Source organism: Mixophyes fleayi, chromosome 5 (assembly GCF_038048845.1).
Source record: "Mixophyes fleayi isolate aMixFle1 chromosome 5, aMixFle1.hap1, whole genome shotgun sequence".
NCBI lineage: Eukaryota > Metazoa > Chordata > Amphibia > Anura > Limnodynastidae > Mixophyes > Mixophyes fleayi.
In genome coordinates, this window is record NC_134406.1 from 230,842,458 (window position 1) to 230,865,539 (window position 23,082).

Genomic DNA, 23,082 nt, shown 5'->3' on the forward strand with positions numbered 1-23,082 from the left:
GATTCATCTAATTAATTATTGCTATAACCAAACAGCAATTCAGTGACTTGTCTGATTAAAGTTAACAAATGAAGGCAAAGGTCAGATTTTTAATAATTAGTCCATTGTGTTGGTGTTATACTTTTAACTGGACCTATATGAACTGAAATAAATATAATTCAAATATTTACTCATCATGCCAGCTGAATACACATTGTAGGATTTGTTCATGAGAAAACCAGCTATTATTTAAAGAAATATTTAAAGCAACCTTTCTTTCCCTAACTAGCATAATTATAGGGTTCCTATTTCTGGTACTTCCTGGAGTAGTCATTGTACACACCCCTGTGTGGTCCGTTCTTGAGGTGTCCACCCCCTAGACATACAGTGATCAATGCAATCACCGATTGGACAACTGCCCTACACATCAGGAGCTGAAACCCCATGGTTCTGCTATTTGGAGCAAAGAAATTGTTGTATAAGAGCAGTTTCAGATGGAGTCTGTAATGGAGATGCCCACTTTCATTCAGGATTCCAGACTCCTTCCACTGGATTCCCTGTATTTACCAAGAATGTGGCTTATCCTAAACCATGCCCACAAGGCTGCTGCATGTGGAGCTTCCTGTGAGTCCCATCCTTGGTGTCAGGAAGGTGTGTTATGAAAGGCTGCTTCTGATTGAACTGATCGCCTTCCGACGCCAGGAACTCAAGTCTTAGGAAGCTCAGCAGTGTGGCCGGTATAATTGTTTGGTGAATGCTGATTCTTGGTAAGTTCAGGTCCTGCAGGAATTATCTCGGAGAACCTGTATCAAGTAGAGGCAGAGGAAGGATTAAATGGTACATCTTATATCAATACTTGAAAGCACCCACTCCATTATTTGGTCTCCAATATTTATTCAGGTTCATATTGTTTTTGTGCTTTTTTTTTTTCATTTTTGGTTTCTTTTTGTGGATATATGATCTAGGTGTAGCAGCAACAGTCCTAACTACACTGGGCTGAGAAATCATTTATCTGCACAATGATCTTGGATTTGTAACTGTACTTTTGTAACTATACTCATATGGCTTTTACTCTTATTTTAATTTAATATCTAGTGAATTTGCTTGTAAAGTCAAAATGTTTGTTGACCTTTTCAATGTCCCTGTATGCTTTCGAGGCACTTATCCCCATGGCTTTCAATATATTATATCATTTTGAGTATATGCACTCTATTTAGTGAGATATGTGTAATCTGATATCTTTGTTTAGGACAAACTACGTCTTGAGAGAAACCAGGAATACAACCAGTTCCTCAGGTTGAAGGAGGAGGAGCATGAGAGGTTCCAACGAGCGGCACAATATACTCCGATTCCTGATTATGTAAGATCCTGTTATTGTATCCACATATACATGTTATATATACACAATCTTTACTGATGTTTGATGTTTTTTAAAGTGCAGTATAAATGTATTACTTTTCCTTTTGTGGGATACAGAGGGATGAAACGCAGAGCAGAGTAAAGCAAGAGCAATACCCACCAGTCCCGGTGTCCTATAGAGAGCAGATTGTTCCTAGGAGCGATGCTTACACCTCCATGGAGGCCTATGAGCAGCTGCTCAATAAAAGGCGGTCTGAAGCCCAGAGACTTGGTAGAAGAGACGTTCAAACTGTAACTGAGGATCAATTTGTCAGGAAACCAGCTGAAGAAACCACTATATTGAATAAAAAGCTGTGGAGGACAGACGTGGATACTGACTTGATTGGTCGACCCCGCTACATTGCGGCAGATGGGGACCATGTCCAGAGACTTAACCTCCCACCCGAAAGGTACTTTATGACCTACTCCTGAATGTTGTTCAGTAAAGTTTGAGAAGAGTAATACCGCTTTCATACTGCCGCCCCGGCAATATCCCGGGTTTTTCAAGCCGGGTTTTTGCCTGGGCTCGGAGCGTCCCAGCTCAGAAACACCATTCATACTGCATCTCGGACCCGGGAATTTCCCGGGTTGACTCCATTCATACTGCACAAGTCTGTGCCCTGGCAATTTGTGGGAGTCATCACCAGAGCAGTTTTCATTGGCTGAAAAATGGTGATGTCCTCCAGAGACAGGCAGACAGCCAATCAGCTTGTTTTCTGTGCAACCTGGGTTGAAAAACCCGGGTTGCACCATTCATAGTGCAGGCAACCCGGGTCCGACCTGGGAATTACCCCTCGATAAATCCCAGGTTGAAGACCCGGGTTTTTAGACCCGGGATTTTTGACTTGTACCATTCATACTGCACCAAGACCCGGGTCGTTTGAGCTCGCCCCGGCAAAAACCCGGGATTTTGGTGCAGTATGAATGGGGTATAAATGTCAATTATTTTGGACTTTGAAGACTATGGGGTAATGTATCAATCTGATTGGTTGTTATAGGTAACATATACACTTTTCAAACCTGCCAGAAACTCGCAGCCTGATACATTTACCCCCAGGACTGTTTTTAGAGTTAAACTTGTGGCACCATGTTAAGTGCACAGGAGAAATTTTTTTCTACAAAATCTCTAAACAACCCCCCCTCCCGTCAAAAGCGGGTTTTCAAATGTAAAACAAAATAATAAATAAATCTGTTATTATTAATCTTATACATAAGGGTGTGATTAGATATTTCTCTTTCATTCAGTCTGGGGGACACTGCTACTATGGTATGATGGCGCATGGAGTTGGCACTTAAATAGTTAAATTCTTAATGTAACTGTTGACAGAAGCTCCTGCCCTCTGCAACCTCTGTAGCTCCTCAGTGTTATTTACGTGCCCAAGTAGTTGGGCTGTTTCCAGTACTGTATTGCTCTGCAGTACTTTAACTACTGCTGTTAACTACATTAGATTTTCTGATTTATTTTATTTATTCTTATTATTGTTTATTTCTACTAAGGTGCTGTAAGCAGCACTAACACCCATAGGACTAAACGCAGCACCGCTCCATTCATTTCAGTTACGCTGTAAGATGTCTTCAGTTAGAGGCAGTGATAGCCGCACATTGACGAGGCTGACACTGATTGTGCCTGACGTTGCGCCCTGATTGGTGAGCGTCCGTTACAGGGAGATACCAAGTGCCCCGCTGAGATGGAGGGGGGAACTTGGATCTCACTGGCCAGAAAAGTGAGAGAGCAATCAGTGCGGGGAGTGAGAGCAGAGAGGCTCCCCCACAACACCTAGATGTTTACTGATTACAGATTAGAGTTTTATTATAGAAGGCTCTAAAGTTAATGGAGACAGTTTTTTACATAAGTGTTCAATTAAATTATTCTGAGGCATTAATTTCCATACTGTTTTGAGGCAGTAGCCAGGGTGAAAATAAAAGTGATTATACGATCTATTATCTCTGGTGTGATTGTTTATGTCCTTTCTGTTTTGCTTTTAAATAATAACACATAATTTTTACTTGACAAATACAAGTATTACACACATATAGTGGTTAAAACCCGAGGAGGAGCATGTCCTGTTCATATAGGACTGCTCCCCCTTCACTAATTGGTATGTTCCTTGGAGCCAGTGCAGTAGAAGTGACAGTTGTAGAACCTCCTGAGCGGTTTTACCTCAGACACTGCTATAAAAACACAGACACACCTGTGGTCTAGATAGACAAGGTTCTATAGGGACAAGTACTGACATCAGTTCTGTCTTACACAGATCTGTACAGTATTTACACACATATTTTTCTTTAAATAGATATTATTACTGTTGAGATTCTTTCTATTGTGAGGATTATTCTGTTATGTATATTAACACAAATTGTGTTGGGGAGTACAACTCTGGGTTTATCCCTGTAGAGTTAGGAGATATGTATGTGTATTTATATAAACACACAACTATATATAGCCATGTATACGCATTTACATTATATATACAGTCAGGTCCATAAATATTGTGGCATCGATACAATTCTCATATTTTGGGCTCTATACACCACCACAATGGATTTGAAATGAAACTAACAAGATGATTTAACTGCAGACTTTCAGCTTTAATTTGAGGGTATTTACATCCACATCAGCTGAACGGTGTAGGAATTACAACGGTTTCTGTATGTGCCTTCCACTTTTTATGGGACAATCGACTCCAAAGCTATTTCATGGACATGTGTGGACTATTCCCTCATTATTTCATCATCAATTAAGCAGGTTAAAGATCTGGAGTTGATTCTAGGTGTGAATCTGTTGCTGTCGACTCTCAATTTGAGATCCAAAGAGCTGTCACTATCAGTGAAGCAAGCCATCATTAGGCTGAAAAATCAAAACAAACCCATCAGAGAGATAGCAAAAACATTAGGTGTGGCCAAATCAACTGTATCGAACATTCCTAAAAAGAAAAAAACGCACCGGAGAGATCAGCAACACCAAAAGACCCTGAAGACCACGGAAAACAACTGTGGTGGATGACAGAAGAATTTTTTTCCTGGTGAAGAAAAACCCCTTCACAACAGTTGGCCAAATCAAGAACACTCTCCAGGAGGTAGGTGTATATGTGTTAAAGTCAACAATCAAGAGAAGACTTCACAAGAGTGAATATAGAGGGTTCACCACAAGATGTAAACCATTTGTGAGCCACAAAAACAGGAAGACCAGATTAGAGATTGGCAAACAACATCTAAAAAAGCCATTACATTTCTGGAACAACATCCTATGGACAGATGAGACAAAGATCAACTTGTACCAGAGTGATGGGAAGAGAAGAGTATGGAGAAGGAAAGGAACTGCTCATGATCCAAAACATACCACCTCATCAGTGAAGCATGGTGGTGGTAGTGTCATGGCGTGGGCATGTATGGCTGCCAATGGAACTGGTTCCCTTGTATTTATTGATGATGTGACTGCTGACAAAAGCAGCAGGATGAATTCTGAAGTGTTTCGGGCAATATTATCTGCTCATATTCAGTCAAATGCTTCAGAACTCATTGGACGGCGCTTCACAGTGCAGATGGACAATGACCCGAAGCATACTGCAAAAGGAACCAAAGAGTTTTTTAAGGCTAACAAGTGGAATGTTATGCAATGGCCAAGTCAATCACCTGACCTGAATCCGATTGAGCATGCATTTCACTTGATGAAGACAAAACTGAAGGGAAAATGCCCCAAGAACAAGCAGGAACTGAAGACATTTGCAGTAGAGGCCTGGCAGAGCATCACCAGGGATGAAACCCAGTGTCTGGTGATGTCTATACATTCCAGACTTAAGGCTGTAATTGACTGCAAAGGATTTGCAACAAAGAATTAAAAAGTGAACGTTTGATGTAGGATTGTTTAGTTTGTCCCATTACTTTTGGTCCCTTAAAAAGTGGGAGGCACATATAGAACCCGTTGTAATTCCTACACCATTCACCTGATTTGGATGTAAATTCCCTCAACTTAAAGCTGAAACTCTGCAGTTAAAGCACATCTTGTTAGTTTCATTTCAAATCTATTGTGGTGGTGTATAGAGCCCAAAATATGAGAATTGTGTCGATGTCCCAATATTTATGGACCTGACTGTATGTGTGTGTGTGTATGTATATATATATATATGTGTATATATATATATATATATATATATATATGTGTGTGTGTGTATGAATATATATATATATATATATATATATATATGTGTGTGTATGTATATATGTGTATATATATGTATATATATATTAATAAATAAATGTAGTGTAACTGCAAATATTCATGTAGATTTGCAGGTTACATATTTCTTTTGCATCATAAATATTGTGAAACATGTCTGCCAAAGGTAAAACAAACAAGGTGGAATATTTTACTTCTGCAAAATGTAAAACCAAACTACCCAGTGGATGGTAGGATCCAGTGTCAGTTTGTGTGGACTGTGAAAGCAGATGGTTAGGGCGTGTATGCATGAGGGCATCCCTCAGATGGGAGTTCCAGCGTAGGCGACTGCATTGGGTCAGTCTGTGGCAGAGCTAGTTCAGTTGCTCGTCCATCCATCAGAGAGAACCCGCATTGGATGCGATTATCACTCTGGTTCAAAATGTATCAGTGCAGCCTTCTAAAACTGTTGCCCATACGACATCTTCAAAGGTTGCAGAGGAAAGTTCTTCTGTCTTCCCAGCTCCCCTGTATTCCCAGGGTCAAATTCTGGCTTAAGTTTCGAAGTCTACTTCCTTGGTACAGAACCTTGAAAAATTAAATACATTTTTTGAGTCCACGATAACTGTGACTTCTCATAAAAGGCATAGGTCTGCTCATCCTCTTAGTGGTCTCTGATTCAGAGGACTAGTGGGAAATACGCAGAAGAGGTGTGTAGTCTGCTTCCCTCCTTTTGAAGAGCTGACAAATCTCATTGAGTCAGCATGGAAACAGCCATACAGAAAATTGATTGTACCGCATAGGTTTCCTAGCATCTTTTCACTTCAGCTGGATGAGATGGCCCAATGGGAATAGGTACCATAACGTGTATACACCTGTAACGTGCTAGGCATGCCTTACCACTCTTCCAGTACCTGGCTCGGCTACTTGTAAAAATAGCACTGACCGTAAAATAGAAAGTTTTTTGAAGACCATGTTTTTTTGCACTAAGGTGGGTAGAGAGATAGAAACCTTGGCAGATCAGCTTGCTGATGGTCTACATGATTCCGATTTGCTTCCTCTGGCATTACATCTTAAAGAAGCCTCAGGATATCTATATGAGGCAGCTTGGAATGTTGCCTCGGTATCTTCTTCATTGAAGTTACAGATCGAAGAATTTTGTGGTTGTGTTCATGGAACGCAGATAACAAATCCAAAAAGTTATTGGAATCTCTTCCTTATGTCAGCTCTGTTCTTTTAGGTGCAGAGCTATACAACATCATAAGTCAGGCTACAGGAGGAAAAAGTTTCTTCCTATCTGTTAATGTCCAGAAGCTACAAGGACCTTGTTTTGGTTCCTTTTGTCTACCCTCTCAGGGTGGCTTTTTAAACCGTGGGCAGTCTTACAGGGGTAAGCCTATCACGTCCAGGGACCAGTCACAGAGGGACAGGTTGTCCTATTCCAACAGGTGTCCAGGGCCTAAACACCCTGAAAAGCCTGCAACCTGACGGGATTCCTCTTCACCACGTGACTGTTGTGGGTGGATGTCTCTTGTTGTTCCTGTACCAATGGGCGGCTTCCACTCCGAATCGGTGGATTATGAAAATCATGCAACGTGCCTACATGATAGACCTGCAAAGTCGGCCACCTCATTGTTTCTTTTGCACCACTTCGCAACACAGTAAAGAAATTGTCTATGAGATAGTTGATGACTTCGCTTCTTACTGGGGGAGTTCTTTACCAGGTCCCGGAGTGACAAAGGGGCAGGAGTTTCTATTCAAACCTCTTCCTGGTTCACAAGCCAGATGGCTCCTTTCGTCCCATCACAGATTGCAGTGGGGGACTCCCACTTTCAATTCCATTAGGCCTTTCCAAGGCTCATTAAGTGCCTTGTTGAGACCATAATTCTTTACAAAGTCTTTACAAATATCATGATGGTCATGGCAGCACGGTTGTGTACCCTGGGAGTCTGCATCATCCCATACTTGGATGATTTGATAGTAAAGGCGAACTTGGATCAGAACCTCCAGCTCCATCTTTCGCTGTTCAAACAAGTGCTGGAATCAAAATTTTCAAAAATCTCAATTGGTCCCCTGTCAGAGGATGTTTTTCATTGGCCTTATACTGGACACTAGACTGTAGCAGGTGTTTCTACCAATCAACAAGGTGCATTTTCTTCAGGTCTACATCCTACTATGTATGAAACTAATAGGTGAGATGGTCTCCACATTCTAAACGTTTCCGTACGGTTTCACTCTTGCATAGTACAGTGGGATCTCTTGTTCAACTAGTTGGGATCCCACCTTCAGCTGGCCTCTCAGACGCTCTAGTTGTCTCCCAGGTTGCGCCTTTCCCTTGGTTGGTGGCGGGTCGCTTGACGGTGGGCAGCTCCTTTGTCCTTTGGTCCTGGATGATAGTCACAGGAGTGTTGGAGCCAGATGATGGAGACTCCCCAGATATTGTTCTGGGTGGAAATATATGTCCTGGCTAATTCTGCGATATTCATCCTGGGTGTAGAAAATTGGGAGGCCGACTACCAAAGCAGACACACAGTGTTGCTAGGGGAGTGGTCTCTTCTCATGAATGTGTTTCGATGGTTGGTCCATAAGTGAGAACCTTTGGATGTGGCTCTTATGGCGTCTCGCTGAAACCGCTAGGTGCCCAGGTTCTGCTCCAGTACCAGAGACCCCTTGGCGTGCACGGTGGATGTCATGAACATGACACCAGACACTGAGGAATTCAAGTGATTCTGATTGCACCCGATTGGCCATGTCGAGCCTATTATGCGGACATACTGCACTTGACAGTCGATAAAGGCGGCGACGTCTATATCAAGATAATCTACTGCTTCAGGGGCTATTTCAGCACCCTGACCCCCAAAGGTTTTGATGCCATGTTGAAGGCTAATAAACTGGTCTCTGCCCTAAATTATCAGTGTGGCGGACCTACTTCAGTTGGTGTGGCAGCAGGACTTGTCATACGCAGCCTTTCGACTCTCCAGGTTTTGGCTTTTTTGCAGGGTGGTTTGGAGGCGAACTTTCGCCTTAGTTCCTTGAAGGTGCAGGTATCAGCCCTTTCGTTATATTTTGAGAAAAGGCTTTTTACCCGAGATGCAGATTTTCCTTCAATCCTCCAAAAGGTTCTACACATCCAGGCTCCTTATGTACCACCTAAGGCACCTTGGGACTTGAATTTGGTACTTTTGAGAACTTTGTTTGAGAACTTTGGGCTCTCGCTTGTCGTTCAACTTATCTGGTATTCCATACTGACAGGGCTGTATTTTGCAAGAAAAGACCACTTTTGGTGACGAACATTGTGCACCAAAAGTGGTCTGGTTTTCATCTTAATCAAGAGATTGTGTTCCCACTTTTCCAGGAGGTTACTGCCTCTTCAAATAAGGGATTCTTAACTCCATTGGATGTGGTCCATGTTCTAAGAATGTTTCTAGACAGGATGCCCACTATGCGGAGGTCGGATTCCCTTTTCTTCTTGTACGATGCTCATAAGAGGGGCTGGCTGGCTACAAAACAAACTGCTTCTCGGTGGATAATGTCAGGCAGGCTTATATTGGTTCTGATTGGCCTGTTCTTGAGCGTCTCGCCATGCATTCCATCCATTCTGTGGAGGATCTCTTGGGCTGTGCACAACAGTGCATTGGCAGATCAGTTCTGCCTGGCGCCAACCAGGTTCTCTGTCCACACTTTACCTGGTTTTACCGGTTTCATGTTTTTGTGTCTCCTGACGCAAGTTTCAGACACAAAGTTTTGCAAGCCGCATCGGATTGACATAGCTTTTCCTCCCTCAAGGGGCTACTTTAGAACGTCCCTATAGTAGCAGTGTCCCCCAAATTGGATGACAGAGAAAAGAGGATTTTTGTATTTGCCTTAAATCCTTTTCTCTGATTCCATCTGGGGGACACTGCATTCCCCCCCCCTTTGCTCTTCTGTTGCATTTGTTGGTTGCATGCTATTCTTTTTCCCTTCCTTGGGGCTTTTAAATTACACTGAGGAGCTACAGGGTTGCAGAAGGGAGAAGCTTCTGTCAAGTTACATAAAGGGCCTGAGTCATTAAGGAGAGCTAAGCATAAAAAAGAAGTAACTTTGGGCAAAACCATGTTGCACTGTGCATTGGGGGGAGGGTAAATTTAAAATGTGGGAACAGATTTATAGTTGAGGTAGGGCATGTCCTAGATCAACTTTATATTTCAGTGTAAAAATAAAGCTAGCAAGTATTTGTCTTTTAGATGTAAAAACAGCCAGTATTTAACTTATCTGCAAAATAATAAACTAATTTGCATCCCTTACATTGTAACATGTTTTTTTTTGCCTTACTTTCCTTAATGACTCAGGCCAAAAGAGTTTAACTATTTACTTGCCAACTCCATGCGCCTTTATACTACCCCATAGTAGCAGTGTCCCCAGATGGAATCAGAGAAAAGGATTTAAGGTAAATACAAAAATCCTCTTTTTGTAACCAAAATGCCATATTGTTTTTGGGGGGTGTTTCTAATTATCTACTAAAGATGGCTTGATTTGTTTATGAATGTGAAGTAACAGAATTGGTTTACAGAGTGTTACCTCCGCGTGGGGATCGGCAGAACCATGACTACCGACCAGATCAAGCATCTTACTTTCAGATTGAAAGGAGTGATCACAGGTAAGAATATAATACTTCTTCTATAAATACCAAGTCCCTGCCCAGTAAGAGCCAGCCAGAGAGTTTTCCAGCATCTAGAACACCCCAAAAATGTTTTTCTTTTGTGGACATCCAGACCGTAGTTCCCATGGCTCTGCCATTAAGATTGTCCATCTGTATCCCTCAAATCTTGAACAAAAGAGATAAAGTACTATCTGTGGCTGCACTGGTTGAGTCCTCTGGGAACTGGAGTCCTCTGGGAACTGTTGTCCGCTTTACTCCTACTGAGAGGAGGAGCTGACGGTTAAACCTGCATTTTTGATTCATAATAAAATACATTGCAGTTATATTTTGTAACAGAATTTGTAAGCTCATTCCATATTCATTTGTGGGGTGGGTTTAGTTCCCCTTTACTTTCAATTGATTTAATACTTAATTGTGTTCTCTGTATGCAATACAGGCCCTATAGAGGCAGGAAAGATCAAGAACCTCCCTTGGATTATGAAGATGATTTTCGAGAACAGAAAAATGGAAGACCTATTACTTCACTTATAAGGGGCAGGTAACTTAGCCATCTGTAAAATATATTCCAAAACACAACAAACAAATGATGTTATATTGTACTCTAATTAAATAAAAAGCTTTCCCAAAAATGTTTTGTTGTTTTTTAAACTCTGAATGTTTGTTATGGTTAGCGGAGTAATTTTAAATTACATTGAGTATATTTTTGCCAAATGTATATTTTAAAGGGCTGCAGAAACAAATGACTCTTTATAAATATGTACTTTTCTCCTTCATCCACTCTGGGGGACACTGCTACCATGGGGATTGTATGTGGGCGCATGGAGTTGAAACTTAAATAGTTAACAACTAAGTTTACTGCTGACTCCTCCCCTCTGCAACCCCACAGACCTCAGTAATACTAAAGTGATTATACTGTCTATTATCTCTGTGCTGTGATTGTTCATGGCTTGTCTGTTTCTTTTTAAATAACATATAGTGGTTAAGAACTGAAGAGGAGCATGTCCTTTTCATATAGGACTGCTCCTCCTTCACAAATTGATATATTCTTTGAAGCCAAATCACGGAACTGGACAGTAGACAGTTGAAGAAACTCCTGAGCAGTGTTACCTCACAGACACTGCTACTGATCAGCAATATACTGTGTGTGACAGAAAGGCTGGTACTACGGGTATCACTGCTACTGATCAGCAGTATACTGTGTGTGACTGACAGGTTTCCTTTCTATCTACGGGTACTCTGCCCTAGATATGGTTCTGGGGGGATGAGTGTATTATATCAGTTTTGCCTTCTACAGATATCTATTTGAAGGAATCAGTAAATATTACACATATCTATACACAGTTATTAACTTATTGTTGAGATTCTTCTATTGTGAGGTTTATTCTGTTATATATATTAACACAAGATTGTGTTCTGGAGTACAACTCTGACTTTATCCCTGTAGAGTTAGGAGAAATGTATGTGTATTTATATATAGTCATAATGCTATGTATACACACTTAACTAAAACTTTTTCTCTGTTTGGTCCAGAACTGGACAGTAGGATTAGCCAAGCAACCGGAGGTAAAAGTACTTTCCTGTCAGTGAATATCCCTGAACCACGAACTCTCTTGGACTATTTTCTCCTCAAATCCTTATCGGATCCTTTCCTCTATCAGCATCTGACCCTGTCTATTCGCGTTCTGGGCAACACAGTTGGATAAATTAATTATCCCAGTTGATGCCCTAACAGAGTATAACGTTTCTAGGATTAATAATGGACACCAGTCTTCAGAAGATCTACCTCCAGAACCTTCTCTACAGATCCCTACAACTCTCTGTACGGTTAATCCTGAGTCACCCTTGTCTTTCCATGCGCTTGGGCATGGGGATTCTAGGGTTGATGGTATCGACGTTTGAGACTCTCCCATACAGTTGTTTCCACTCTCGTACGTTCCAGTAGAATCTACTATGATAACGGTTGGGTCCCCCATTTTTCATCTGGAGACCCAACAAACCAGATTCTCCAGGGAGACTCATCAACCTCTGAAATGGCTAGTTCAAGAGCTTATGATGATGGGCCGATCTCTTGTTCTGTGGTCTTGGATTCTGGTGACCACAGATGTCAGTCTGAAGGGCTGGGGAGCTGTTGTTCTCTAGCTTCCTCTCCAGGGTCTTTGGACAAACAGGGAGGTTCTTCGTCCCATAGGTGTTCTCAAGCCAAGAGCCATGCTGTTAGCCCTCCAGGGAGCTCAGTCTCTCCTTCAAGGAAAACCAGTGCAACTCCAATCCGTCAATGTCACTGCAGTGGCATATGTAAATTGCCAAGGAGGAACGAACAAAAAGCGCAGGAGTTATGCAGGTAGCGGAACAGGTTTTCTTGTGGGCGGAGAAATTCGTTCCAGTGATTTCGGCAGGGTTTATTCCCGGAGTGGACAACTGGAAGCGGATTATCTCAGCAGACATGCAATTCTTCCGGGAGAATGAGAACTGCATCCTCAGGTGTTTCATGGGGTGTGCCAGATCTGGATCTGAAGACATCCAGATACAATCACTGTGTTCCAAGATTCTGCACAAGAACCAGAGTTTTTTGGCTGTGACGGTGGATGTAATGTCCATGAGATGGGACTCCTGTTTAGGATATCCACCAATTTTGATAATCCCGTGGGTTCTAAGGCGAGTACTGTTGGAAGGCCTTCCGGTAATTCTGCTGGCACCGAATTGGCCCATGCGGCTCTGATTTGCTTCTGGTGGAAGGGTCAGGCAGGGCTCTTAATCTCAGGCCCAATCTTCTCAGTCAAGAACCATTTACACCATCCGTACTTGCCTCGCCTGGTTTTAATGGCGTGGCTGTTGAAGCCCACCTCTGGTGGTCGAGGAGGTTCTCTTCCAGGGTAGTGGAGACCCTCATAAAGGCTCGGAAGCAGGTATCGGCTAAGATCTATCACAAGGTGTGGATGATCTATGTACAGTAGTGCGAGAAGAAGTGAGATAACCCTGCCTCTTTCAGATTAGCCGTTTTCATGCCTTTCTTCAAGATGGGTTAGAGATGGGACTCTGAGTTCTTTGAAGGTTCAGGTCTCTGCACTTTCTATTTTCTTTCAGCTCCGTTTGGCTATCCTCCCTGACGTTTGAACATGAATCATCCCCTGAAGGAAAGTACAGTCACCCAACGTTCCTTCGTTGGTCCCCGTGGGATTTGAACCTTGTTATTTGAGGTTCTTAAGCGCCCTCCATTCCAACCCCTGCAGTTGGTTGATCTGCGTTTCTTGACGTGGAAGGTGGTGTTTTTGCTGACCATTGCATCTACTCGACGGGTGTTGGAGTTTGGAACCTGGTCCTGTAGGGTTTCTTATCTGGTGTTCCATGAGGATAGGGCGGTTCATAGGACCGTACCTATTTTCTTGCCTAGGGTGGTTCCGGTCTTTAGAGAACTGATTGCTCCTTCTGGGCCTTCTACCTCTGTTTGGTCGTGGTCTGGACTTTACGGGTTTAAGTGGACAGGACTTCTGCTAGTTGCAAGTCTGACTCTCTTTTTGTTCTGAACGATTCTCATTGGAGAGGTTGGCCGGCCACCATTGCTCTTCGGATTAGGTCTTTGATTAAGCTTGCTTATGTGTGTAGAAATCGGCCTGTGCCTCAGGTTCTCATGGCGCACTCTCCCCGTGCAGTGGGGGCTTCCTGAGCTGCTCACCATGGAGCATCTGCAGAGCAGCTGTGTAGGGCGGTGGATGTTTTGCTGATTGGTAGACCCAGAGCATTCCCTCCCATAGGGGCTACTTTAGAAGGTCCCCATGGTAGCACTGTCTCCCAGAGTGGATGAAGGAGAAAAGAAGATTTTTGTACTTGCGTTAAATCTCTTTCTCTGATTCCATCTGGGGCACACTGCGTTCCCTCCCTTTTGCTGTTCTACAGTTAGTTGTGTTGTTGAGGCCTTTTCTTGGGACTTTAGTATTACTGAGGTCTGTGGGGTTGCAGAGGGGAGGAGTCAGCAGCAAACTTAGTTGTTAACTATTTAAGTGTCTACTCCGTGCGCCCACATACAATCCCCATGGTAGCAGTGTCCCCCAGATAGAATCGAAGAAAGAGATTTAACGTAACTACAAAAATCTTCTTTTTTTGTTTTACCTTAACTATCCACATTTATTATGGATAACTTTGCAACAAAGTTTAGCCTCTTTTAATCTTTAGCTCTATCTAAAATGCCAACTTGCTGTCATTTGACCTCACTCCAACTTATTTCTGTGCTACTTGGTGTTTCATGAAAATGCCCTTTGTGATGTTCTATAAAAAACCTATGGGGCATATACAGTTAGGTCTGGCGATCACAATTATGCGCGGTTGCACACTTCCTGTTACAGCAATACTGCGGATTTCCGTGCGCACCTCATAGGGATGCGAAAGGAAATCTGCGATGTGGTACCGTTTTGGCACTTTATGTGCTCAGCCGTGCATAATCGCGATCGTCGGACCTAATTGAATATGCCCCTATGAATGTTGTCAGGGGGATGGAGGCCACAAAGATGAACCAATTCAGTCTGCAATTTGGATAGCCCCGATATAACCAAAGAAAGTCCTTTTTCTGTACACATGTGGGGTCAGTGTCATTCAGAATAGACCTATTAAGGCACAATCTTTTCTTATTGTACATTATGAGACTTTCTTCTGAAGCTGTACTTTTTATTGTAATAATAGGGGTTAGATTTTTGAAAACTGGGGCACAGAAAAAGGTGCTACAACCCAAAGCAATCATTCAAATTGTACCTATTTGTTCCCAGGACAGGCTGCAACATGAAAGAAAGCATTTGATTGGCTGCTGTGGTTTACAGCACATTTTTCCTATTCATTGGCTTTGATAAATGTCTCAATATGCTGCTTAGTGTATTTCTTGCTCAATAAAGCAATTAAACCTACTATATCTGAGTAATGCTTTGTTCAATAGTTATTTTGTAGGCTAGTAGTCTTCTAGCATTGCCCATGAAGATAATTTAATTCTGGTCCATGCAGATACCCAGCTTGTTAATATGTATGTAAGGGCGCATTTACATTGGTTTGGTTTGTAAATCATATTATTTCCAGTACAAAAGTACAAATAATAGTTATATATATAAATTTGTCTGTTTTGCACATTAGCCAAGAAAACTGACTTATGTCAGTGTGTTCGTTTATTTAAACACATCAGTATCACCTTGAATTTAAAATGACAGAATAGTATTTGAGTAGGAGAGCATGTTTTGAGAGTACGATTTTGGGATATGTAGTAAAGGTATTTACTAAACTGTGAACAGCATTAGAGATTGCTGAACTGATTCTTTTTATGACCTGTAATTTTCTGCTTACAATCCATGCCTATATTTTTCTATTCATTCATAGGCCACGAACGGAGAACCCCGTGCAACCCACAGACCGCTCAAAGTCTGCACTTGTAAAGGATGGAAACTTTTCCACTAGCCTTCTACTCGGTATGACAGAACACATGCAGTAGGGTGTTTTTATGTGCTTTGTGTTTGTTTACTTGTTAAATAAAAAGTAATATTTTCAACTTTAATGAACAAATATACAAGCAATGTATAGTAAATTGGCTGAGTCATAAAACCGTGGACAGAAAAAACCCCAGAACAACATTAATACAAAATAATAAACCAGATGGTGCCAAATGTTGCCGACACACAGGTCATTGGTGCAACAACCGGATCCGTGTCTGGATTGGCCACACACAGCACATGTTAGCCAGTAAGTCAGAAATGTGAAATATTTTCAGTGTACACTACATTTGTAAACATTTTACAGACCCTGACGCATACCTACTCTATTCTATCCCCAGACAGCATTCCATGCTTATATCATTTGTATTCTGTATGTTTTCTTTAGGCAGGAAATTCATATTGTTGCAGTAAAACTGTTCTGTTTCGTGGGATTTATTTCACACCAATACCTGCTTATCTGTATGTTTCCCAATCTTGTAGGGGGAGAAGATAAAGATGGGGCCCAAAAAAGAAGGAAAGAAAATTATAGACAGGAGCTAATGGAGCAGATGGCGGAACAGCAGAGAAACAAAAGACGGTACATGTGTAATTGTAAACTTTATTCCAAGGCCAAGCAGGGTAGACTAATAGATGTCTTCGTGGCTTGGCAGGGATAACCAACGTTTCCATTGTGTATTACATATGCTCACTGCTCCCCACCGCAAACCGGCCACAAAATGTATGTGTAAATGATTGGCAAAAGAATGGTATGAGGCTTTTGCCTGTGCCATTAACAAAGCCATCCTTTATCAGCTGAACACACATATTGGCAATAATCTGCTTCACTTTGCGTTTCTGTTATATGATAACATATGTTCAATATGCTCAGATTACGTTAAATTCCAGAATTCTGATATATGGTGATAGTTGAAGGTGTTACAATGGCCTCACTAGTTATCACTGTCCCAGTGTCTGTTCCCGAAAGTCATTAATGTAAAAATTTTCCAGCACCTATCGAGGATTTTGACCATAAACTCTTGCATGTTTATGTAGGCAGACATGTTCTTATTAGCTAATGCGCATATAACTTTTCCAGAGAAAAAGAACTGGAACTGAAGGTTGCAGCATCTGGAGCAATAGATCCTGAGAAGCAGGTGAGTAGATGTAATGCTGAAGTTGCTTTGTTTATGTTCTGCTGTGACAGGATGGGCTTACTTTCAGGGGGTCTTACTGACTGTTTAGTGTTTTGCTTACCGTCTGTACCCTGCCATTACTAACCACTCTGACTGGTGCCACTTAGCTATCATCTTCATCTTTATATAGCACCAGTAATTTCTCTCTCCTATCTGGGGGACACTGTTGCTATGTGGTTGTATGAAGGGAGTGGAGTTTGGAACTAGTTAACTTGTTAATGTATCATGCTGACAAGCACCTCCCCTCCGCAACCCCCCTGTAGCCTCTTCAGTTTTTGTTGAGTGCCCAAGGGAGTTGGGCTCACTTATGCTAGGTATTATATTTTTTTAGTTAAAATACTTTATTTAACTTACTTTTAATTTTTCATTTTATTCCTTACAGAAGTGTGCTTTGTTCAGCACATAGAGCACACTCCTACAGGGAAAGGAGCAGCTGTCAGACAGAGAGCCGGACAACTTTCACTGACAGCAGAGTATTTTTATTATCTTCTTCTTAGTGCTGACAGGCGGCTTATTAAGCTGCTGTCACACTGATCGTTACCCGATTACCGACGCTGCCACGAGTGGTAGAGAGCGCAGGTAATCAATAGTGTCGGAGGCGGCCACCCCTGGACTATACCAAGTTCCCCCCTCTGAAAAGGAGGGGGGGGGGGAAACTTGCTCTTTACTTATAACGGCCACAGTGATAAGGATTGGAGATTACTGCTTAGTGAAGAAACAGTAAATCGCCATTGTCAGTATTACTATTAAAAAGAGGAGCAAGTGCAGGACGGGGAGAGCTAAGGATAATAGAGCTTCCCCGCCTGCAGAGAAACTTTGGTCTCTCCCAGGGCTCCAAGAACTACCTTGGAAAAAGACAGCAGCTACTTCTGAGGAAAACAAGCAGAGCTGCTGACAGACATCTCCTGCTCCAGACATTTTAGCCTTATGGAAGGCTAAGTACCACTAAAATATTTTCTAAACTCGCTATAATATAGATAGGGGTGTATTAGAAAATGAATTGATGCAAATAGCATAATATATAGTATACTACTTGCATAGATATTCTTTTGCCTGACACACACAGTAATTACAGGGATACTGTCTTTTCACTTCTGTCATAGATTAGTTAGTATCTTCTGTCTATTTCTTGTGTGATTGCCTGTATTACATTTTATTGCTCTGACTCTGTTCCTTATACAATGTCTGACAAGGGTAAAGCACCTTGTGCAAAATATTATACTTGTTCTAAGTGTAAAGTTAAATTACCCATTGAAGAGCAGGACCCAGGGGTGCTCTGTACTGACTGTGGTGGGGTTACTCTAGTAGTGCAGGCATAGACTAACGCACCACCAATAACGGTAAAACCAGCATGGGCGGCTGCCCCAACGCAAGGGGTTGCCGTATTTTTACAACTGCTTTCTAAACCGACTGAGTTTCTGGCGGTTGCTGCGGTACTCCCTTCAACCTCTGGAACAATAGACCCCCTTATTTCAGGCGGGACCACAGGGATCACCAAGTCCGTTGTCTTAGGGAACCCGGGGGATCCATCCGCTCTCTCCTCTCAAGCTCCTCCTATAGGAGAACCGGCTTGGTCAGAAGCCTAGATTGGTTAAACCGTTTCTTGGATGCGCCAAGACCTTTACCCATGAAAAAGTGACACAGACCCGATAACCCCCATCTGTCCCTCTCTGATTCTGAGAGATCCTCAGAAAAACAGGGCGAGCTTATAGAGGATTCTGATTACACACAGGCTACGGACCCAGAGGAATCTTCTAAATATCAGGGGATTGACGACCTGGTGGTAGCAGTTCGGCAGGCATTAGGTCTTCTAGACTTCTGGAGCTACAGATCAGAGTCTCTTTAAAAAGGTCAGGAGACGGGCGATCCGCTTTCCTCCATCAGTGGAGCTGAAAGAGATCGCAGAGGCTTCCTTGAAACAACCTGATCGCAGGTTCGTTATTCCACGAAGGTACTTTGCTCTATTCCCTTACAGGAAGATGTCCTAAACCGCTGGGAACAGGTCCCAAGGGTTGATACGCCAGTGGCACGCTTAGCTCGCCACACCACACTCCCTGTTCCAAGGACAGATTGATGCTTTCTTAAGTCCATCTATACTTCATTTAGACCATGCCTGTCCAACCTGCGGCCCTCCAGATGTTGTGAAACTACAAGTCCCAGCATGCTCTTCCAGCTATCTACTGGTTGTCTACCAGCAAAGCATGCTGGGGCTTGTAGTTTCACAACACCTGGAGGGCCGCAGGTTGGACAGGCCTGATTTAGACCCATGTTTTCTTCTGCATGGGTTGCCAGGGCTATGGAAACATGGGCTGACCAGTTGGTAAAGAGTCTGCAAGATTCAGACTTGCTTCCCTTTGCCCTACACCTCAAGGATTCAGGATTCTTATATGAGACTGCTCAAAATGCAGCCTCCAGCTCCTCCATGGTCTCCGCAACAGCATTTGCGGCCAGGAGGACCCTATGGCTGAGGTCTTGAGACACAGGTAACGAATCAAAGAAATCTCTGGAACCTTTCCCTTATTCAGGTGGAGTACTATTCAGGCCTGAATTAGACAGCATAATTTGCCAAGCCACAGGAGGCAAAAGTATGTTCCTCCTGGTCAATGTCCCAAAGCCTAGGGCACCTAGGTTTGGCTCATATAGACAGCCCTTTCAGATGAGCTCATCTGTTAGGGGCCAGACACACAATTCCAAACCATCTGGCAGCAGAGGACACTCGCACAGAGGTAGGTCTTCATTCTCCACCACAAACCGTTCTCCCAAACTCACGGATAAACCGGCAGCTTGACGCCCCCCCTTTTTGCGGGAGTGGGGGGATGATGTCTGCTTCTGTTCAAAAATCACTGGGCAGAGTCCTCGGAGGACAGTTGGATTTGCGGGATAATGACAAGAGGATACATAATAGACCTGTTGGGTCCAGCCCCTCGTCGATTTTTTTGCAACCAACTTACCCCACGACCCACAAAGAAGACAGGCAATGCTTCTCTGTGTGGCCTCTCTTCTTTCTGCTGGAGTCATCTGCAAAGTCCCGTGACACCAAAAAAGAAAGGGTTTCTACTCCAACCTCTTTTTGGTTCGAAAGCCAGATGGCTCCTTTCACCCTATTCTGAACCTAATATAGTTGAACCCACACCTGCAGGTGGATAAATATCGAATGGAATCCCTCAGGTCAGTTATCAATGGACTGGAAGTGAACTAGTTCATGGTGTCAATAGACAGCAGAGACGCCTATCTCCACATACCTATCTGGATGGGACCTTCTCACTACCAGTTCAGAGCTCTCAATTTGGCCTCTCAACGGCACCAAGGGTGTTTACAAAAAAATTGGCAGTAATGGCAGCTTGTCTTGATTCCAGAGGAGTACAAGTCGTGCTCTACTTGGACAACCTACTAATCAAAGCTGCCTCTGCTCACCTGCTAGACCAACATCTGCAGCTCACCATCAGGTTCCTGGAGATGCACGGGTGGCTCATAAATCGGTCCAAATCCCAGTTAACTCGTTGCCAGAGAATGACCTTTCTGTTGCTAATAATGGATACCAACAAACAAAAGGTATTCCTTCCAGAGGAAAAATCCCGATCCTTGTGGGAAGCTACGACGCGAGTTCTGACCTGCCGCAGACCGTCGCTCCTCTTTTGCATGCGCCTTCTAGGAAAGATGGTGTCGATATTCGAGACTCTTCCTTATGGTCGACTTGCTGCTTCAAATGGGACCTCTTAAAGAAGTGGTAGGAATCCCATCAAAAATTAGAACGCCAATCGATACGCTTGTCACCCGAGGCGATACAATCCCTCAGATGGTGGATAGTTCAGGACAATTTGGTATTTGGCAGGTCCTTTGCCCCATGGTCCTGGATCTTGATATCCACAGACGCCAGCCTCCAGGGATGGGGGGCTGTGGTCCTTCAGTTACAACTTCAGGAACTCTGGTCCGCTTGGAGACCTCTCTCCCCATCAACATACTGGAACTGAATGCCATGCTAATGGCCTTACAGGGCGCCCAGACCATCCTTCACGGCCGCCCGGTCCGGTTGCAGTCAGACAACGCTATAGCAGTGTCTTATGTCAACAGACAGGGGGGCACCAGGAGTGCAGGAGCAATGGAGGTGGCGGCTCAGATCTTCACCTGGGCCGAAAACCACGTTCCCTCTATCTCCGCAGTCTTTATTCCAGGCATCCAGAACTGGGAAGCAGACTATATAAGCTGGCATGTAGTTTTGCCAGGGATCTTCCAGTCTCTGGTCGTTCGATGGGGGACCCCGGACCGAAACGTAATGGCATCTCGTCACAACCGGAAGGTCCAGCACTTTTGTTAGCAAGGGACCCCTTGGCGGTGGCCATCGATTTAATGACCATGCCCTGGGACTTCAGGTAAGGGTACCTATTCCCTCCCATTTCCATGATTCCCTGCATCCTTCGGAGAGTCAAGCAGGGCGGACTTCCAGGTATACTGGTGGCTCCAGCTTGGCCACAGAGAGTCTGATATGCAGAAATCCTGTTAATGGTGGAAGGTCCAGGTCTTTGGTTACCACTTCGAGAAGACCTTCTTCTACAAGGACCTTCAAACATCAAGACTTACCGCGGCTGAATTTAACGGCATGGCTGTTGAAGCCAACCTTTGGAGGTCTAGAGGGTTTTCTCCAAGAGTAGTGGACACTCTTCTTCGGGCTAGAAAACCAGTCTCTGCTCGCATTTACCACCGCATCTGGTGTACCTACATTAGATGGAGTGAGAGCCGAGCCTGCCACATGGCTTCTTTCTACCTTTCTAGGATTCTTGCTTTTCTCTAGGATGGCCTGGATGGGGGCATTCGCCTTGGTTCATTAAAAGTGCAGATCTCGGCCCTTTCTGTGTTTTTCACCTTCGCCTGGCAGACATTCCGGATGTCAGGACCTTCCTGCAGGGAGTCCTGCATATCCAACCTCCAAATATTCCACCCACGGCACCCTGGTACCTTAACTTGGTTCTTAATATGCTTCAAGGACCTTCCTTTGAACCGTTACAGACTGCTGAGTTACGGTTCTTAAAATGGAAGGTTGCGTTCCTTCTAGCTTTTGCGTCCGCTCGTAGAGTTTCCGAGCTGGGTGCTCTCTCATGTCGTGAACTGTATCTTGTATTTCATGATGTTCTCAGAACAGTTCCTACTTTCCTACCAAAAGTGGTTTCCAGTTTTCATGTTAACCAAGAAATAGTGGTTCCGGTGTTCATAGATGAGCCACAGTCTTCAGGAACACGCTCTATGGAGTTTCTGGATGTGGTCAGAGCTCTTCAAATCTATGTCCATAGGACTTCGCTGCCCGGATTCCTTATTTATTTTATTTGACTCTTAAAAACGAGCATGGCTGGCCTCCAAGCAATCAATTGCTAGATGGCTTACAGCAACTATTAAGCAGGCTTATATCAATGCTAACCGACCTGTGCCAGACCGTATTTGTGCCCATTCCACCCGTTTGAAGGGGCGTCATGGGCTGCGCGAAATGGGGCCTCAGCGGACCAGTTATGCAGAGCAGCCACATGGTCCTCGGTCCATACTTTTACAAATTTTTATCAATTCAATGTATTTGCTCCGGCAGATGCCAGTTTTGGCCGTAGTGCTCTACGTGCTGGGCTGTCAGAAAGGACCCTCCCTTAAGGGGGCTGCTTTAGAACGTCGCCATGGTAGCAGTGTCCCCCAGATAGGATGAGAGAAAAGAGGATTTTTATACTTGCGATAAATCCGTTTCTTTGATTACATCTGGGGGATATTGCGTTCCCTCCCTTCTGCTCTTCTGCTGTTTTGGTCTCTGGTTGGTTGGCTTCCCTTCCTTGGGGCTTTATACTTTAAACTGAAATGACTACAGTAGAGTTGTAGATGTAGGTAACTAGTTAAGTGCCAAACTCCACTCCCCTCACTCAACCCCATGGTAGCAGTGTCCCCCAGATGGAATCAGAGAAACAGATTTATCGTAAGTATAAAAATCCTCTTTTTGCAGCGCTGTACAGAGAACTTGCATTAGGCCATCAAGCAACTCATGGATTTTAATTGTCTACTACATACAAGCATGGTATCTCCAGTTTTAGGACAATAGTCGCTGGAACAGGAATAGTAGTTAAAGGTGTCTCACAGGAAAAGAGTAAGGTCTTCAGTAGTAGTGATGTTTATTTGCTCAGAAATAGCTTTTAAATGAGCTTATACATAAACCCTTAAAGGTAGTGAGGGTGCCATAGCCTTTACATGGGACTTCTCACCCTATATATTAAGTTTTACGCTCACATTCTGGTAGAGGGTAATCCC

At 43.4% G+C, this 23,082-nt stretch overlaps 1 protein-coding gene across 4 annotated transcripts in view; it reads left to right on the forward strand.

Annotated features, from left to right (window-relative positions):
- CSPP1 (centrosome and spindle pole associated protein 1) overlaps nt 1–23,082 on the forward strand; it is a 98,526-nt gene that overhangs the window by 23,340 nt on the left and 52,104 nt on the right. For 3 of the 4 annotated variants that reach the window (XM_075213608.1, XM_075213609.1, XM_075213610.1), the window contains 7 exons: nt 1,229–1,339; nt 1,456–1,787; nt 10,083–10,169; nt 10,609–10,710; nt 15,525–15,613; nt 16,118–16,214; nt 16,713–16,770. In XM_075213608.1, the coding sequence (XP_075069709.1) occupies nt 1,229–1,339; nt 1,456–1,787; nt 10,083–10,169; nt 10,609–10,710; nt 15,525–15,613; nt 16,118–16,214; nt 16,713–16,770 (876 nt within the window). The remainder of the gene's footprint in view (nt 1–1,228; nt 1,340–1,455; nt 1,788–10,082; nt 10,170–10,608; nt 10,711–15,524; nt 15,614–16,117; nt 16,215–16,712; nt 16,771–23,082) is intronic. The other variant, XM_075213611.1, reaches the window with a different exon arrangement.